Genomic DNA, 18281 nt, shown 5'->3' on the forward strand with positions numbered 1-18281 from the left:
TTTGAATCAGTTCTGGACACTGAAGCAACCATGACAACACAACTAAAGACAGTCAGGAAAGAGGACTTCCAGAGCTGCTTCAGAAAGTGACAAGAATGCTGGGCTAAGTGTGTTTGAAGTGATGGGGGGAGTATTTTAAAGGGGATTAATGGCAGCGTTGTCTTACTGCAACAAGTTACTTATTTATTTAAATACCCACCATAGTTTTCAGTCATACCTTGTATGTTAAATCTATGTTTAGCTTTCTAAGGAACCACAACTGTTTTCCACAGTGCCAAGTCCCTTGCTTTTTAAACTATCAATACAGATATGCCACATTTTCTCTGCAAATGTTTTAAAATAACATAAAATCTCTGACTTATGGTCTTATCTGTGTATTTTTTACCCTTAAACCTATGTAACCTACCAGTGTCTTAGACTTTGTAGTAATTTATTTTGCTATTATAATTTTTCTGTTTTTTTTACTCCCTAATCATAACATCTCTTAACCTGTGTGATTGCTGTCACCAGCGTGACACCTGTGAGAAACTACCCTAAAGACCTGCACACCCAGGTCTGTGTAGCAGTGAAAGGTACGTGGCTCCAGTGGCTAACGGTGCAGCCCCATGTCCCCACAGGTGATTCGCAGGCACACACTGGAGGAGAAGCTGCTCTGCCTGGTGCGGCACCGGGCAGGCCACCACTGCCAGAATGCTGTGATTGTCATCCTTATCCTGGCCTGGGAGGGCATCCCCCGAAGCCTGGGAGACACCCTCTACCAAGAGCTCACTGATACCCTCCGGAAGTATGGGAACCCCACCAGCCGGAGATGTGGCCTCAATGATGAGTATGTGGAAGGGTATAGAGGATGGGGACAGGGGAGGTGGGGTGAAGTTCCCCAGCAGGGCACTGGGCAGCAGGTACATAGATTCTGGGTAATCCTGGGTAAGAGTTCCCTCCCATGGCCCTGTTTGTCTGCAGAGTTGAGACTGTGGCTGAGGAATGTTTATCCACAGACCCTGAGCTGAGTGCCAGCTCTGGCTTGGGAACGACTATTGACTTGGCTTAGCTTCCCTGTTAAACCCCACACCCGTGCTGACACCCTAGTAATGTTAACAAGCATGAAAAAAGTGTCTCTGTGTGTGACAAACATAAAGTATTGGTGATCTTTACAAAGCCTACCTTTATTGGTGTTTTTCCCCTTTTTTGGTTAAGGTATATTTATTTTCAATGACATCCTTTTTGGTATATAGTTTGGAACATTTTGACTAAGTTTACGGTCATACAGCCACCACCACCACCACAATGAAGATATAGAACACTTCCATCGCCCCCTAAAAATTCCCTGATGCCTTTTATCAGCAGCTCTTTCCCCTAGCCCTTGGCAGTTATGTCTCATTTCCTGTTCCTGTGGGTTTCCCTTTGTGAAAATGTCACATATGTAGGATGATACAGTGGGTAGCCTTTTGAGCCTGGCTTGTTGCACCGAGCCTGATGTTTTTGAGGCTGCTTTGTGCTGTCAGGAGTGCATTCCTTTCAGTTACTGAGTGGTATTCCACTTTGTGGAAGCATCACATTTGTTTATCCGTTCTCCACTTGAGGGGCATTTGGGTTGTTTCCATTAAATTTCAATGTCACTCTGTGCTTATTTCAAGGCCTGTTGGTATCTGGGCTGTAGGAAGCAAACATGTCCCAGCCTTGAGGCTCACGTCATTCCCTGTTTTGGGGGTCTGCATCGGAGCTAGTCAGGATATTAGAGTTAAGGCAAAATGTGACCCTTTCAAGGCTTTCACTGATTCTTCCCCCTGTTTTAATCCACATGCTTCTCCCAACAGCAGACTCTGGTAAGACCTTTCAGTGCAAGGCTGTTGCAGAACTGGCTTCTGGGAGCTGCCTTTCTGCTCAAGGAAATTTGAAGAAGGATGGGGCAGGGAAGGATGAGCCTCAGTCACTGGAAGGCTGTGGGATGCCAGGCTCCAGCACTTCCCTCGAGGGAGGAAGATTCTAGAACAGAGATAATGCCTCTGTATGCATAACCTATTTTGTACATTTCAGCCGGACCTGCGCTTGCCAAGGCAAAGACCCTAACACCTGTGGTGCCTCCTTCTCCTTTGGCTGTTCCTGGAGCATGTACTTCAATGGCTGCAAATACGCTCGAAGCAAGACACCTCGCAAGTTCCGCCTCGCAGGGGACAACCCCAAGGAGGTGAGCAGAGCGGTATAGGGACAGCAGAGACCCTCCCTCTCAACCTTTCCCATCTGGAGTCCTTAACAGTCAAATGGGAGGTAGGATTAGCATGCCACAACACGGATGTTTAGAAAATGTAACCTGCTTGCCTTTGGTTTTTTAAAATAACCTTATCTTGCTGTGAAACAAGCTGCGTGAAGGGACTGGAGGAATGAAAGTTAGACTTACAAGTTACAGATACCTCAGCCTCAAAGTTGAGTTAGTAAATCTTTAAGATACACATTCAGGTTCCTCATTAGAATTGGTCCTCTCAAAGGGTCATTTCATCCCCATCACATCTTTTTGGTTGGCAGAGGAACAGGGACATGAGTGTGTGAGCCACCTTCTGATTCTCTGCTAGATTTCCTGAGGCATCCCATATCCTGCCTGGCTGCTGGGCAGATTCTTTGGGTGGGTGTCCAGACCTCACTGTCTCCATAATGGGTACTTATTCCTCTGGTTTCGGGCTGACATCCACACAGTATAGCTGCCGAGGTGGGGCCTCCTCTCTGCAGTCTTCTTACCAGGGCCTCACCCAAAGGGCCTCTTCCCCATTCCCAGGACCAAAGGGACAGGGCCCTTGCATCTCCATTAAAGGCCCTGCTGAGGATGTAGAAGCCATGAGTGTCAGCTCAGGCTGCCTCTCCCTGCTGTTTCTTCTCTGTAGCCCATGCTTCAACAGTTGTATCAAGAGGTGCTCTCCACTCAGAATTCCAAATGTAAAGAAGGTTCAGGCCCTCTGGCCTCATGACATTTCATCTCTAGCCTTCTTCCTGCCTCAGCTCCTAAGAGAGGACATGCTGGGTCTTGTTGCTGGCTCCCATTGCTGGGATCTAGACAGCATCTTATTCTATCTCAGCCTTTCAGTTCTCCAAGCACTCAGTCCTGGAAGTGCTTCCCTTCTTCCCACAGGGCAGGGATGGCTATTGGGCACCTCTTCTCTGCTCCACAGCCTCTATAAACATGTATGCTCCCACCTCCAAGCTTTGCTGTCTATAAATAAAAGTTTGCAAATCTTTTATTCCCCCAAAATGTAGTTCTTAGACTATTGTGTAAGCTTAAAATAGCTCCCTAAAATACCCCTCAAATTGATACTAGACTTTTATTTGAGATAGGCTCTACCATCTTCCTGAAGCAGCAAGTGCAATTGTTTTTGGTGAATGGAGAAAGCTCCAGGACCATCAAGACCTAAGAATTACTAGGAATGTAAAGATATTGTTGTAATTTTCCATAAACTCGTCCCTCATTGTTGAAAGCAGCATTTCCTGTATGCTTACTATATGTTAGATACTATGGCGATCACTTTGCAGGGATCTGGACACTGCTGCCTCAGTTCACAGGAAGGCCATGGCTTGAGTAAGGTCCCATGGCTAGTTCATGTGGAAGGCAGTGCCAGACCTGCCTGAGTCCTCTAGAGCTCATCCTGTGCTGGGCTGGGTTGAGGTCCACTATGCTGGTGGCAGCATCAGCACAGCCAGGAAGATGGCCAAGCCCTGGCCACAACACTGAAGGTATAGCTGAGCCACTGCTCTTGATTTCCATCTCTAATTCTATGTACTTGGTTCTTTTTCTCTCCCTTACTCTGCCTGCTTACTTCTTTATGAATTCTTTGTGCCTGTGCTCAAAGCCTTCCGGCAAGCCCACTTGCTACCGAATAAAGCTGGAAAGAGGCTGTGTATATCCAACTCTCCTAATTGTAACTGGGTGGCTCTACTTTGTCTAGAGTGATGCTGTCCAGAGGAACTTTTTCTGATAGAAATGTTCTCTGCTGTCCAGTGCATGAGAAACATGGAGCTACTCAACATTTGAAATGTGGCTGGGGTGACAGAGGAACTGAATTTGTAATTTTATTTAATATTAATTTACATTTCATTAGCCACATGTGGTTTGTGATTAACACATTAATTAGGTGATACGTGTCTAGTGGCTCCAGTGCTTTGGAGTTTTTTGAATATCTGGCCTATGACAGGCTCCCACAAGCCATGGAATTTCTAGCACAGAATCCTGTGGTATGGTAGGAATACCTGTGCAAGAGTGACCTGGCCAAATAAACTTTGCACACCGGAGAAGAACCACCATCTAGAACCATTGCAGAGTATCAGTGGGAGGGTGAAAAGGTAGATGCCATTGGGGTTTTACAGTGTTCTCTCTGCCATGTGCATTTTGTCAATTTTAAATTTCTTTATAGCATTTTATTTTATTGTAGTACTAGGTATTGAACCCAGGGCTTTAGTGGCTAAGTAGGTACTCCCACTAAGCTGCAACTCCAGTCCATTCCACATCCACTTGTAAAGTTGGGAGACTGAGGCTCACTAGGAAAGTCTACTTCCTGAAGGCTAAGTCTTACTGACTTGCTAAGCTGCTGCTCCAGTTAGTCCCAGGACACATGAACAGGTCTTGCTCTCAGTGCTGACCACCTTCATACCTGTTGTTCAGTTTTTTTCATGCCTGCCATACCATACCCTGGATGTGTGTGATGACTGCTCTTCCTGCTCTTCTTCTGCAGGAAGAGGTGCTCCGGAAAAGTTTCCAGGACCTGGCCACCGAAGTCGCTCCCTTATACAAGCAGCTGGCTCCTCAGGCTTATCAAAACCAGGTATTAGGCCTAGGCTTTTCCCTGTTCACAAGGCATCCATTCTGCCAAAGAGTGAGGATAAGGGTCCCTGAAGTTGGGAGTGTGGACTCCTTTGTGCTCCTATAGAAGGAGCCCAGTTCAAAAGTAAAGCAAAGATGTTCTTTGATACCCTTTTTGTACTAAGCTAACTGCACCCCCACACTACCTCTCTAAAGCCCCAGTCTTCAACCCCTCCCTTACTAATCATCTATTCCTTCTGGTCTGGTTTCTACCACTGAGACTGGAGCTCCTTCCACAACCTTGCATCTTCCATGTGAGGCAGGGGTTGAGGTAACCAAGAAAGAGGCCCTGAAAATAATTGTTTTGAGCCAAGCATGGTGGAATTTGTCTGGAGTCCCAGCCCTTGGGAGGCTGAGGCAGGAGGATCACAGTGAGTTTGAAGCCAACCTAAACTACATAGTGAGTTAAAGGCCAGCCTGAACTATACAATGAGACCCTATCGAAAAAAAGAAAAATAAAAACAAACAAAAAAAACAATAGTTTAGCAGATATAATTGAACATGGGAGAATTCACTAAGATATTACCAACTAAGGTTGACTTGCTGAGAATTGTTACCTTATAATGTTACTGAAATAAACATACTGGTTGGTATCTGTTAAACAGGACAAAAAATTGTTTTAGAGCTGGGAACTCAACCAGATAAACTTCCCCCATACTGTAAATTCAAGGCTCTCCAGTTACATAGTCAGGGCCACTTACCTCAGATCCCATAAGCAACTCTCTGGCCATTCACACAGGTGACCAATGAGGAAATAGCAATCGACTGCCGCCTGGGGCTGAAGGAAGGAAGGCCCTTCTCCGGGGTCACGGCCTGCATGGACTTCTGTGCCCACGCCCACAAGGACCAGCATAACCTCTATAATGGGTGCACTGTGGTAAGGAAGCTTGTGTCTTGTCCCAGCCCCAGCTGCATGACAGTCCTGAAAGAAAGCCTGACTGTGTTCTGTGCAGAAGGTGGACTCAGAGCAGGGAGGGACATGGAGGCAGGATTTTCAGAACTCTGGGAGATAACCTGGCCTGACTACCTGCTCCTGCCCTCTCCTCAGAGAAACCCTCACTGGGTTGAGTGAACAGTGCTGGCCATGGGTTCTCTCTCTCAGGTAGATATGCATGACACAGTCCATAGGTGCCTGGACTCCCTGTTTATATATAAAGTATGGTTCCAGGTCTCTGTGAACTCCTGGATTTAAATCCAAACAACCCTAATTCATTCATTGAACAAATGTGTATTGAGCACCAGCTCCGCTCTCAAGCCCTGGCTGACTGCTGGGGAATAAAATGGATGAAGTCCTCGCCCATGTGTATGATGCACGGGTAGCAGTGAAGACCATAAGGGAGAAATATAAAGTAAGCAATAAATAAAGCTATAGAAGATGCTTGAGTAGCCCGTGTATGTTGGTGCCATTAACTGTGGAGTAGAACAGTGGGAGGAGACCAGAGAAAATCAGGCATTCTGTTTGGAGATGCTTGTCAGATGTTCAGGTGCAATGTGGAGCAGGCAGAGGAGTGGGAGGCTTTGGAGAGCATGGACTTTCCCAGCCCAGAGGCTTGGGGGGTTCTCTAAGAGAGTGAGTGTGGACAGAGCAGATAAGAAGCTTGGGCTCAGAAGGATGCAGTCAGTGTTCTACTCTGCTTTTCAGCCAGGTCCTTTGGAGGAAGTGCTCCTGGCGGCTGTGGAAGATGCAGGTGCTCCTAGACTGGTTGTAGCTCTTAACCCTGTGGGAATTGATGGCCCCGTCCCAGAATTTCATTTCTCCACTTTGTCATTTGTCTCTTGTGTACAAAGCTGTAAAGCAGGATGTGGCTGTCTCCTGTCTACGCTAGCATGAAGATTTCTAGCTGAAATATATAGAAAAGGCAGATCTTTCAGGGGTCAGAGAGAGGCAGAGGAAGAGGCAGCACTGGAGATAGGCCTAGTGAGGTTACATGTATCTCAGAGCTTCTAGAATTTGAGGTGAACCAAATAATATTTTTTTCAAGGTTAAAAGTATTTTCTCCTAATAGTCACTATTATTGTAAGGCTTTTAAATAATATGAAATCTAAAATCTGGTAAGAGATTACAGCTGTTAGCATTTGATGATCATCCATTCAGATGTGTGTATGTACAGTGTATACACACTGTATAAAACTTCGTACCAGTGAAGTCACATATCTTCATGTTGTTCTATGAGTTGCTCTTCTTTTTTTTAAATTAAACTTTATCATCCCATTCCCACCCACAAGCTTTTTCTTCTCCTTGTGTACAAAAGCTTTGTTCCATTTTTTCCTGTTTTCACTTTTTTCTTGTCCCTTCCTTATGTTCTCCCTCCCTCCTCCCTTGTTCCCCTTCCCATTTGAACACTTTCTTCCCATTTCCCAACATCCATTATACATCTCAGTCTTTATTTCCACATTCAGTTTCTCACATTGGCGAAACAATGCAGTATTTAAACACGTTTGTCCATATGTCTGATTTATTTCACTTAAGAGTATGGTCTCACTGGGGGTTTAGCTCAGGGGTGCTGCCACCTGCCTTGCAAGGACTGGAGTTTGATCCCTAGTGCCCCCCCAAAAAAGAAAAAGATTATGGTCTGAGGTCCATCCATTTAGCTGTAAATGTCTGAAGCTCATCCTTTATGGCAGAAGTAGTACTTTGTTGTATAAAATCCTCATCTTCTTTATCCACTTGTCAGTTGATGGGCATTTGGGCTGTTTCCAAGATTTAGCTATTACAAACTGTGCTGCTGTAAATATGGGTGTGCATATATCTCTGTGGTGTGATGCTTTTAATTATTTTGGAAGATACTGAGTAGCTGGGTCAAATGGAACCTCTAGTTTTAGTTTTTTGAGAAATCTGCACACTGATTTCCACCGTGGTTGCACCAGTCTACACTCACATTGGAAAAGGGTTCCTTTTTCCTCACAGCCCTTCCAGCATTTGTTATTGGTTGATTTCTTGATAGCAGCCATTCTTTCTAGGGTGAGACTGACTCTCAGTATTGTCTTAATTTGCATTTCATGAATAACCAGTGATGTTGAACATTTTTTCATATGTTTATTTGCCATTTCTAATTCTTCATCTGAGAAGTATATTTTCATTTCAGATGCCCATTTCTGCATTGGGCCCTTAAATTTGGATGGGGGGGTCTGACTTATTTTTAGTTCTTTATATATTCTAGATATTAGTCCTTTATCTGGATAGCTGGTATAAAACCCTGTGGGTTGTCTCTTCACTCTGGTGATTTCTCTTCTGTGCAAAAGCTTTTTAATAAGATGAGGTCCCAGTTGATTCTTTGTAGTATTTCCCATGAGGTCTGAGTTCTGTTCATGAAGTCTTTGCCTACTCCTGTGTCCTCAAGTGTTCTACCTGTTCTCTTTTCCAGTGGATTTAGTGTTTCTGTTTTAATATTTAGATCTTTGATCTATTTCAAGTTTAGATTAGTGCATGGTGAAAAATATGGGTCTAGTTTCAGTCTTTGGCATGTGGAAAGCCAGTTTTTCCAGTACCATTTATTAAAGAAGTTATCTTTCTCCCAGTAAAGATATTTGGCTCTTTTGTATGACTTGCTCTTCCTAACTCAGGGATACCTCAAGCCCTCTGTGTCAGTGGATATGGATTTATGTCCACATTTGCTAAGGCTGTATGAATAGTTCTGCCATCACGTATTTAATCAGTCCCCATGGACAGACAATAAGTGCTTTCAGACATTTCCCTCTGTAAGCCAGGAGGACAGCTGTGTGCAGAGGTGTGGTTAGTCTGCCTGAGGTTCCAGGGCAAGAATGTTCACATTTGCAGGCTAAGAGTGCCTGTTTGGCTCACCAGCAATGCTAGATTTTGTCACTCTAGTCTTTTCCTGTCTCATTGGAAAACATACAGTCTCATTTGAATTTTTGTCTCCTTGAAGATTGAGAGGTTGAACATCTTTTCCTGTTTTCCTTATGCATTTTAATTTCATCTTTGTGAATTCCATTAATGTCCTTTGCTGCTTATTTTTAAAATCAGAATTGCCTTATCTATAACTGTGTGAAGTTATCTTTCCATGTGTTAGGGATAGCAGCACAGTTTCTATCATATATGATCCTTTGCATTTGACCTTTGCCCTGTTGTTTAGAGCACTTGTGTCCAGAGTGGGAGGAAGCAAGGCCAATGTCCAGACCCACCCAGAACAGACCCAGAAGTCTTGTCAGCAGAGATGGTCTGGAGACCTCTGTGTGCTGGGGAGAAACAGGCACAGAGGCTGGGTGGAGCATAACCCAAAGCAGGAAGTCAGAATGAAAGGATTCTTGAAGTTGCCATTATCAATAAATAAAACATCAAATATAAAGCCCAGTACCAAAATGGATAACTTGAGTTGTCTTTGAGTTAAGCAGTTCCTAAGACACAGTGCTCATAATGGTGGCAATGCACAGAGCTCCATCTGCAACAGTATTGATGAATGACAACCTAGATGTACAAAGATGACTTTATAATGATAAAAGTGAATAGTGTAAAAACAGGCAAAAGCTGAGATATGGTGGCGCACCCCTATAATCCCAGCACTCAGCTGAGGCAAAAGGATCCCTGCAAGTTCAGTGCCAGCCTAGACTACATAGTGAATTCAAAGCCAGCCTGAACTACATGGCAAGACCCTGTCTCAAAAAAAAAAAGGCATAAATTCAAAAAGGGAGCTGGGGATTTAGCTCAGTGGTGTCACTGCCTGCCTCATAATCGCAAGGTCCCAAGTTCGATCCCCAGTACCAAAAAAACCTCAAAAAGGAAGAAGAGAGCTGTGTTAAAATTTATTCAAGGTTTGTTTTAATCAGGTGTTTTCAGATACACAGATGTAGAAATGAGTGTCATCAAAGAAATTTGTACTCACTAATCCCTAGAAGCAGAAGCATGGCATTGCATCCCATGCAGGAGGCCACACAGGGAAGACAAGGGTCTGTCAGGAGGCACAGGGAGCCAGGGAAGTGGGGGCTGGATACTTTGTGTTCCTCAAGAAGGAGTAAGGCAGGGTAGGTACACTGAGTAAGTTTAAGACTGAACGGTATGGATAATTTCAGCAGGCTTTGGGCTTTGGAAGTGGTCACTGGCACCTATAGACACCTGGCCCGACAGTGATTTAGGGCATTGGAAAATACCAGCTTGCTGTGTGAGTTTGATAAAAGAGGCTACCGGAGGGCTGGGGATTTAGTTCAGTTGTGCCATCTCCTGCCTCTCAAGCACAGGGTCCTGAGTTCAATCCCCAGTACCAAAAAAAAAAAAAAAAAATGGCTACTGGGCTTCCATTTTGGTTGGTTTGTGTGTCAAAGGTGTATTCTCAGGGAGACCATTTGCTATCTGCAGAAATTAACTAGCATAGGAAGGGCCGTCTTTCTAGGAACAAGGCCTCAAAAGCCACAGCAGCAAGAATATAGAAAATAGGCCAAGGATGTACCTGAAGAAAGTAAACTTGAAAAAAAAAGGGAAGCCTTGTTGAGAAATGTAAAGTAACAGTGAGATAAAGAAATTAATGGCATAATTATTTACAAAAATATGGAGAAATTTTGGCGGGGTGTACTGGGGATTGAACTCAGGACCTTGTGCTTGCAAAATATGGAGAAATTAAAACTCAATTTTTGGTATGAGTAAAAAACAATAATTTTGGAGAACAGTTTGGCAGGACTGCTTCACAGCATTTATTCTAAGGAGTTAAGTATCTTAGAAAATATAGCTGAACAATTTCAAAATGTGTGTTATGGTAGGGAAGATTCTGAAACAATTTGAAATATTTGATAATATTGTTAAGTAACACATTGATAAAGTGGAATAATACTATGGAGCTCTTCAAAAACATCAGGAAGGATATTTAATACATAAAATATTTAAGAAAAATGAAGTTAGAACTTCATGCATAGTATCCTATTTGATTACCAAAAATGTGTATGTGCATGTGTATATGTGAATGACCCAAGTATTCACAGTAATTATTTCTGAGTATTAGGATTGTGGAGATAGGTTTTATTCTCTTTTTGCTTGCCTAAGTTTTATACAACCAGAACATAGATTTTAATACAAAAAACTTATTTTAAGAACAAAAGGAGCTGAGTGTTCAGGACAAGGAGGACAAGGGTGTTAGGTCTGAGGCTCAGCTAGGTGAAATGCAGTGGTGGCAATGCTGGGCTGCCAGGCATTGAGTTTCCTGGTGTGCTGGTGCTGGCCCTGCCCCTTATCAGCTGTGTGACCCTATGCCAGTCATCTCCTCCTCACAGCTGTGTCAGGGACATAGGTTGTAACATGACCAGACCTGCTTTGAAAGCTGTCACACGCACTCCACATCATGGTGATGCTTTTACTCTGTGGGCCAAAATGGATGAGATTTTTAGACTTTGAGAAGTAGTAGGGAGAGGGAGGACTGTGAATGGCTGGCAGGGGGACTACTTGGGGATTGACCAGGTCACATCTTCAAACTCATATCCCTGCCTCCCGATGCTTAGTCCTCAGCCCTATGTTTTCTCTCCCCCTGTATGAGGCAGGTGTGCACCCTAACCAAGGAAGACAATCGCTGTGTGGGCCAGATTCCTGAGGACGAGCAGCTGCATGTGCTTCCCCTGTACAAGATGGCTAGCACGGATGAGTTTGGCAGTGAGGAGAACCAGAATGCCAAGGTGAGCAGTGGGGCCATCCAGGTGCTCACAGCCTTCCCTCGAGAGGTCCGGCGCCTGCCCGAACCTGCCAAGTCCTGCCGCCAGCGGCAGCTGGAAGCCAGGAGGGCAGCAGCTGAGAAGAAGAAGATGATTCAGAAAGAGAAGCTGAGCACACCTGAGAAGATCAAGCAAGAGGCCTTGGAGCTGGCTGGGATCGCTACTGACCCAGGTGTGTGGAGCGGGCACCACCAGGGCTGGAATGGGCCTGGTTCTTCTGGGACTCCCCTCACTGAGCTCTACCTCCCACCTATTTGCATCATTGTGACAGTTCAAGACAGAGTCCTTGGGCCTCTGCTTAATTGTGTCACTTGTTAAGATACCTGATAGGAGGAGGCACCAGGGCGGGAAGTAAGTGCAAAGTGGGTGTGTTATCTTCAGAGAGCTGTGATTGTTAGATGGAGAGGCCTGGGTTCTTGAATGCTATAGCATGTTCACACATCCTCCCAGTCTGAGAACATTGTCCTGGGGCTGTGACTGGGTTGTAGGCACCTACACTCGTTTTTCCTGGATCCTGGTGCCTACAGTAGTCCTGACCCAGCATGGAAGGGGTGGGGTGATGGTGCTTCAGGGAAAACTTCGGTATTCAAGAGCATAGCATGAGGCGTGTTGTAGACACAGCCATGGTCTTTGAGCAAGCTGCCTCCTCCCACCCAAAGTAGAGCTGGGGTCTGTACTTAGGGGTGGCTTAAGAGCCAAGTTGGGTTCCCAGTTTGGGTATGCCCCACCTGTCCCACTTCTCCAGAAAGAGGAGACATCTTGGAGGGAGCTTCCATCCCCAGTCCTCTGCCCTAGATCTTGCCAGGGTATGGTGTTGCTGGCTGCTTTTCCACCTTGCCTTCTTCCCCAGGCCTGTCTCTGAAAGGTGCATTACCCCAACAAAGCCTGAAGCCTTCCCTCAAGGTGGAGCCACAGAACCACTTCAGCTCCTTCAAATACAGCAGCAACGCAGTGGTGGAGAGCTACTCGGTGCTGGGCAATTGCCGGCCCTCCGACCCCTACAGCATGAACAGTGTGTACTCCTACCACTCCTACTATGCACAGCCCAGCCTGACCTCTGTCAATGGGTTCCACTCCAAGTATGCTCTTCCATCGTTTGGCTACTATGGCTTTCCATCCAGCAACCCTGTCTTCCCCTCCCAGTTCCTGGGTCCTAGCACCTGGGGGCACAGTGGCAGCAGTGGCAGTTTTGAGAAGAAGCCAGACCTCCATGCTCTGCACAACAGCCTGAGCCCGGCGTACGGTGGTGCTGAGTTTGCCGAGCTGCCTGGCCAAGCTGTTCTTACAAACACCCATCACCCTACTCCTCCTCACCACCAGCAGCCTGCTTACCCAGGCCCCAAGGAGTATCTGATTCCCAAGGCCCCCCAGCTCCACCCAGTGTCCAGGGACCCCTCTCCTTTTGCTCAGAGCTCTAACTGCTACAGTAGATCCATCAAGCAAGAGCCAGTGGACCCACTGGTCCAGACCGAATCTGTACCCAGAGACCCTGGTAAGATGGGCAAAACACCTTTGCCTGAAGCATCTCAGAATGGGGGACCCAATCATCTATGGGGACAGTACTCAGGAGGCCCAAGCATGTCCCCGAAGAGGACTAACAATGTAGGTGGCAGCTGGGGTGTGTTTCCTCCTGGGGAAAACTCTGCCATTGTCCCTGACAAGCTCAGTTCTTATGGGGCCAGCTGCCTAACCCCTTCTCACTTCCCAGATGGCCAGTGGGGCCTGTTCGCCAGCGAGGGTCAGCAGCCCACTCCCCATCCTGGAGGACGGCTACAAGGCAAGTCATGGAGCCCTTGCAAGTTTGGGAACAGCACCTCAGCCTTGCCTGGGTCCAGCCTGACTGAGAAGCCCTGGGGGTTGGGGGCTGGAGATTTCAGCTCTGCCCTGAAAGGCAGTTCTGGATACCAAGACAAGTTGTGGAACCCCATGAAAGGGGAGGAGGGAAGAATTCCCACCCCAGGGGCAAGCCATCTGGACAAGGCCTGGCAAGCCTTTGGCATGCCCCTGGGCTCTGAGAAGCTCTTCGGGGCCCTGAAGTCTGAAGAGAAGCTGTGGGATCCCTTCAGCCTAGAGGAGGGGACAGCTGAGGAGGCCTCTACCAAGGGGGCAGTGAAAGAAGAGAAGGCCAGTGTGGAGGAGGAGGAGGAAGAGCTGTGGTCAGACAGCGAACACAATTTCCTGGACGAGAACATTGGCGGCGTGGCTGTGGCCCCTGCCCACGGGTCTATCCTCATTGAGTGTGCCCGGCGGGAGCTACACGCCACCACACCACTCAAGAAGCCCAACCGCTGCCACCCCACCCGCATCTCGCTGGTCTTCTACCAGCACAAGAACCTCAACCAGCCCAACCATGGGCTGGCTCTCTGGGAGGCCAAGATGAAGCAGCTGGCGGAGCGGGCACGGGCACGGCAGGAGGAGGCCGCACGGCTGGGCCTGGGCCAACAGGAGTCCAAGCTCTACGGGAAGAAGCGCAAGTGGGGGGGTGCCATGGTCACTGAGCCCCAGCACAAGGAGAAGAAGGGTGTTGTCCCCACCCGGCAGGCACTGGCCATGCCCACAGACTCGTCAGTCACCGTGTCCTCTTACGCCTACACGAAGGTCACTGGCCCCTACAGCCGTTGGATCTAGGTGCCAGGGAGCCAGCGTACCTCAGCGTCGGGCCCAGCCCGAGCTGCCTCTGTGGTGCTTTTGCCCTCATACCAGGGGGCGGGTTGGGGGTGCAGAAGTCTTTCTATCTATATATACATATATGGATATGCTTATCATATATATGTATTTATGGTCCAAACCTCAGAACTGACCCGCCTCCCCCCCATGTCCCCAGCACTTTGAAGAAGAAACTACGGCTGTCGGGTGATTTTTTCCGTGATCTTAATATTTATATCTCCACATTGTTTTATTTTTCCCCTTGTAGGAGGGGCTTTTATTTTGTTTTTAAAACTTTATCCTTGTATATCACAATAATGGAAAGAAAGTTTATAGTGTCCTTTCACAAAGGAGTAGTTTTAAATTCCATTTAAAATGTGTATTTATTGGATTTTTTAAAAGCGACAATAAGTAATGGTATGAATGGGCAGGAAAGGCCGACAGTGCTGTTCCCACTGGCAAGCCTGGCCTCTTGGCAGCTGACAGGTTTTCTCGGCCATCTGCCCCTGGTGAGCCAAGTGCAGCATGTAGCCCTAGTCTATCCTTCCCTCCCCCATGGGCAAGGAACCCCCAGGCCAGCTTCTGTCCTGTCCAGGAGGATGGGAGAAGCTGCAGAGAACCTTCTGGGGCCCCTTCCCAGTCAGCAGTTGGGCAGAGGCATCCCAGGCCCAGCCCAGGATATGCTGGCATAGATCTCCCCAGAAACCAGGTTGAGTAGACAGCGTCAAGCTTGCTAGTCTCCACACTGAATTCTCTGTCCGTTATTTATCAAGTCCACAGGATATCATGGTTCACTAGACAGCAGCACCTCACGCTGGAGCTGGAGTTGGAGTTGAGAGGCTCCTAGAGCCCTCTCCACCATGTTGATAAGGTAATGAATACTGGGCCGAAAGAATTTGTCTTAGTGGCAGTTTTTTAAAAATCGCCCCAAAATCTATGCTGATACCGAAAAAGGGCTACTGTATCTCTTAACACAAGAAGTTGAACCCAAGCTGTGAAGAGCCAAACTGGCTCTGTGCGTGGAGCTGTGCAGAGCCTGGTGCTGTAGTGTTGTGCTGGGACTTTGACTCTTGAGCAGGTTGTGTCCTGCGGGAGCTCAGCAAACCAGTGTAACAGCAGTTAACACACCTGTCCTTTTCTTGGATCTCCACATTGGACAGTGGTGCATGCCTCCCCGGCCCACCCTCTCCTGCTCCCTGCAGGAGCAGGGCCTACACTTAAAGTGCAAGAGTCAAACGTTTTTAACAGGTTGCTATGATTTTCCTTCCTCATTGGTGCCAGTTCTCCATTGGATGATTTTCTTTTTTCTTCCTCCCCTTTCCATCCCCTGTAACACACCCATTCTGAAATTCTGGTGCATTCATTTAGTTCTTTGAAAAGGGAATGTGGTGCTTCATTTTTGTGACATTGTTGAGAGAGGTTGGGGCTGACAGTTGGAAGCAACACTCACTGACAGCCAGTCAGACTTCTTGGAGTGCTTGTTTTTCCTGTGGTATTAGCAGAAATGATATCAAGTTACCCATGTAGACGTGTGTGGTGAGCGGGGGCTTCATCAGGACACACAGGGGTTATGGCTACACAGTGAGTGACAGCCAAGCAGATATTTATTAAGCAGTCTTACTCAGATGTGGTTCTTTATGAATTGAGTTTAACAATCAGATGACAGTGCTAACAGCAAGCTCCTGAGCCTCCAGGTGCCTTGTGTAAGAGCTGAGACCAATCCGCTGGGTGTTTACTGTAACCTTTTGGAAGCACTGGCGGAGAGTCGCTGTAAGATGTCCTGAGCATTTATGTGGTCTGGTTTTAACTGTAAATAGTAAAAAGATTTTTTTAAGCACTTTTGCCTAGATTTAAACAGCAACTTGAAGAAAAAGTACGTTTTAACATGTAATTGTGGGAGAAATTGTAAATAGTAGCTGAATATTTAACGTGCTTTGTCTATCCTCCACTTTTACCATATTCTGTAAAGTTGCATTTATTTTACAGGACAAAAATGAAATATTATTGCTTTTGAAATAAATACCCAAGAGCTTATCAGGATTTAGAATTATTCAGAACTCAGATTTATAGGAAAACCTCTGACCTTCAGTCTGACAAGCTAAAGGAAGCAGAGTCTTTAATGAGCATGCTAATTTTCTAGTTTTGAGGAAAAGTTGGGTCCTTTAAATGCTATTTTGCTTATCGCATCAGTACTTTTATGCAGGTCTCATTTGACTCCGTGCTTAGTTAGATGCGGGGGTGCCTTGAAAACTTCATTTTAAATGATCTTACGCAAGAAATACGATATTTTACAAAACGTTGAGAATGTGACCGTCTGTCTGACCCGTGGAAGCCCCAGGTTGGCTGTTGGTTTGGAAGGTCCTGAGTGTAACCTAGGTGATTCTGACACTTGGCATGTGTGGATCTCTGATGTTTGTTAACTGTGCTCTTCCCCTTGTCACCCTTTGGTAGCAAAGCCATTAGATAAAAGGAGAAACCAATACAAGCTACAAGCATGTATCTGTCCCCCAGCCCACACAGTCTTGGGTCATTAGCTTCAAGGCTGGAACCAGGCTGCTGAGAGGCGAGTCAAGAAGCAGGCTCCGTGGGATGTGCCCACGCCCCTTTGAGCAGGGTCCCGAGAGTTAGCTGGTGCTGTTGCCGTGCTCAAACCCATGCTGATTTTTACACACTACATGTATAACCTACCTCAAATCTCAGTCATTGAAATTAGCATGCTTTAGACGTATATTTAAAAAGTAACTATGCACAGCTCTTTACCCCCCCTTGCTGCTGAAGGCTTCTTAAAGAAAAAAAAATCAAATTTTTATTTTTTACTGGCATTATCATTTTTTAAGTCCTAAAGATGGTTGACAAACATTTTTATCATGAGACGAAAAATAAAGCCATTGCAACTAAAGAACCTAACAGCATGACCAAGTTTGAAGAGTAACATAGCAACAGAAAATGGAGTCTTGTAGTCCTCTCCCCATTGTGCCCTGTCCACAGACACCGTCCACATGTAGTGCAAATGTTTGGTTCCTTTTTTTTTTTTGCTTTATTTTGTTTTCCCTACCTGTTGTGTGCAAGGGAAGTACTTGCAAAGTTCTGTGCTAAGAGATTTTGTTTTTAAGTAAAAATCACTTCGCAGCAGGTTCTCACCCAATAACTGGTGCTAGCTCAAAAAACCATCATCTTACCATCAGAAAGCTTGACTAACGGTGTTGCATAGATTTGGGAGTTTTTGTTTGGGGTCTGGTTTTTAGCAGGGCCTCAGTTCCCCACACCTGGCTTCCCAGGTACTGCTTTGCCTTCTCCCTGAGATGACAGTGGTGTGCATAGAAAGGTTTTCTACCTGCCCCTTCTGATCCTTCCCCTGCCTGTTTTGGAAACTGTAGTTTGCAGAGCAAGGGACTTTTAAAGCACTCATGCAAGGAAAGAAGTCTCAGAGCTTAATTGCTTTGTATCAGACAGCAGTAGATGAGTGAGGATGGTTGACAGTAGATGGTGACCTGATTTCTCTGAGAGAAACCCAGCCAGACTTTCGTCTTGAAATTCAACTACCCCATGACCCCAACCCAAGGCAAAGCTGGTGGAAAACTCTGATATATCCCTGACGTGCCTCAACCAATATCTTTCCTTTTGTTACTGAAGTGTGTTTTATGGACTAGGAAGCATTTTTATGAGTTGAAATAGTCTAAATAAAATGGTGCTATGGTGTTTTAATGTGACTGTCCCTGATCCTGTTTCGCTGAGGTGCTATCAACGTTCTGAAACCACAACCAACCAAAAACAAGGTGGGCTCCAGTCTCTTGGCTTTTTTTGTTCCTCCTCGTTTGGTGCTGTCTTCTTAGACCTCTGTTTACCATGCTATAACCTGCTCTGAGCAGTTTTAGTTTTATTTTATTGTTCTTCCCTTGGCCAAACAAAGAAAGGCAGTCAAGAGGGCGGCTCACTCCTTGCTGAGGAGTCTGCCTGGCTTGGCGGGTGCTTTGGTTTCACGCCTGTCTTCTCAGGCCCAAAGGGAAGGCAAGGACATGCAATGCTTTCTCTGAAGAAGGGGAGTCGGGTGCTCCTGCCTTGTCTAGAGCAGCATGTGTCTTAGCCAGAGCCGCACATGTTTCTCCTGTGGCCCAGGTGCTGAGCAGGTGTCTGTCCCTGGGAGTCT

The 18281-nt window shown here is 46.3% G+C and overlaps 1 protein-coding gene across 3 annotated transcripts in view; it reads left to right on the forward strand.

Annotated features, from left to right (window-relative positions):
* Window positions 1-16801, forward strand: part of Tet3 (tet methylcytosine dioxygenase 3) — a 106042-nt gene extending 89241 nt beyond the window's left edge. For all 3 annotated transcript variants that reach the window (XM_010631537.2, XM_033764851.1, XM_033764856.1), the window contains 6 exons: window positions 618-826; window positions 2035-2185; window positions 4713-4802; window positions 5580-5717; window positions 11321-11660; window positions 12339-16801. In XM_010631537.2, coding sequence (XP_010629839.1) covers window positions 618-826; window positions 2035-2185; window positions 4713-4802; window positions 5580-5717; window positions 11321-11660; window positions 12339-14116 — 2706 coding nt within the window. In that variant the 3' untranslated portion in view covers window positions 14117-16801. The remainder of the gene's footprint in view (window positions 1-617; window positions 827-2034; window positions 2186-4712; window positions 4803-5579; window positions 5718-11320; window positions 11661-12338) is intronic.
* Window positions 16802-18281: the final 1480 nt, after the last annotated feature.

The sequence above is a fragment of the Fukomys damarensis genome, unplaced genomic scaffold (genome assembly GCF_012274545.1).
Source record: "Fukomys damarensis isolate Sample0158 unplaced genomic scaffold, DMR_v1.0_HiC HiC_scaffold_2, whole genome shotgun sequence".
NCBI lineage: Eukaryota > Metazoa > Chordata > Mammalia > Rodentia > Bathyergidae > Fukomys > Fukomys damarensis.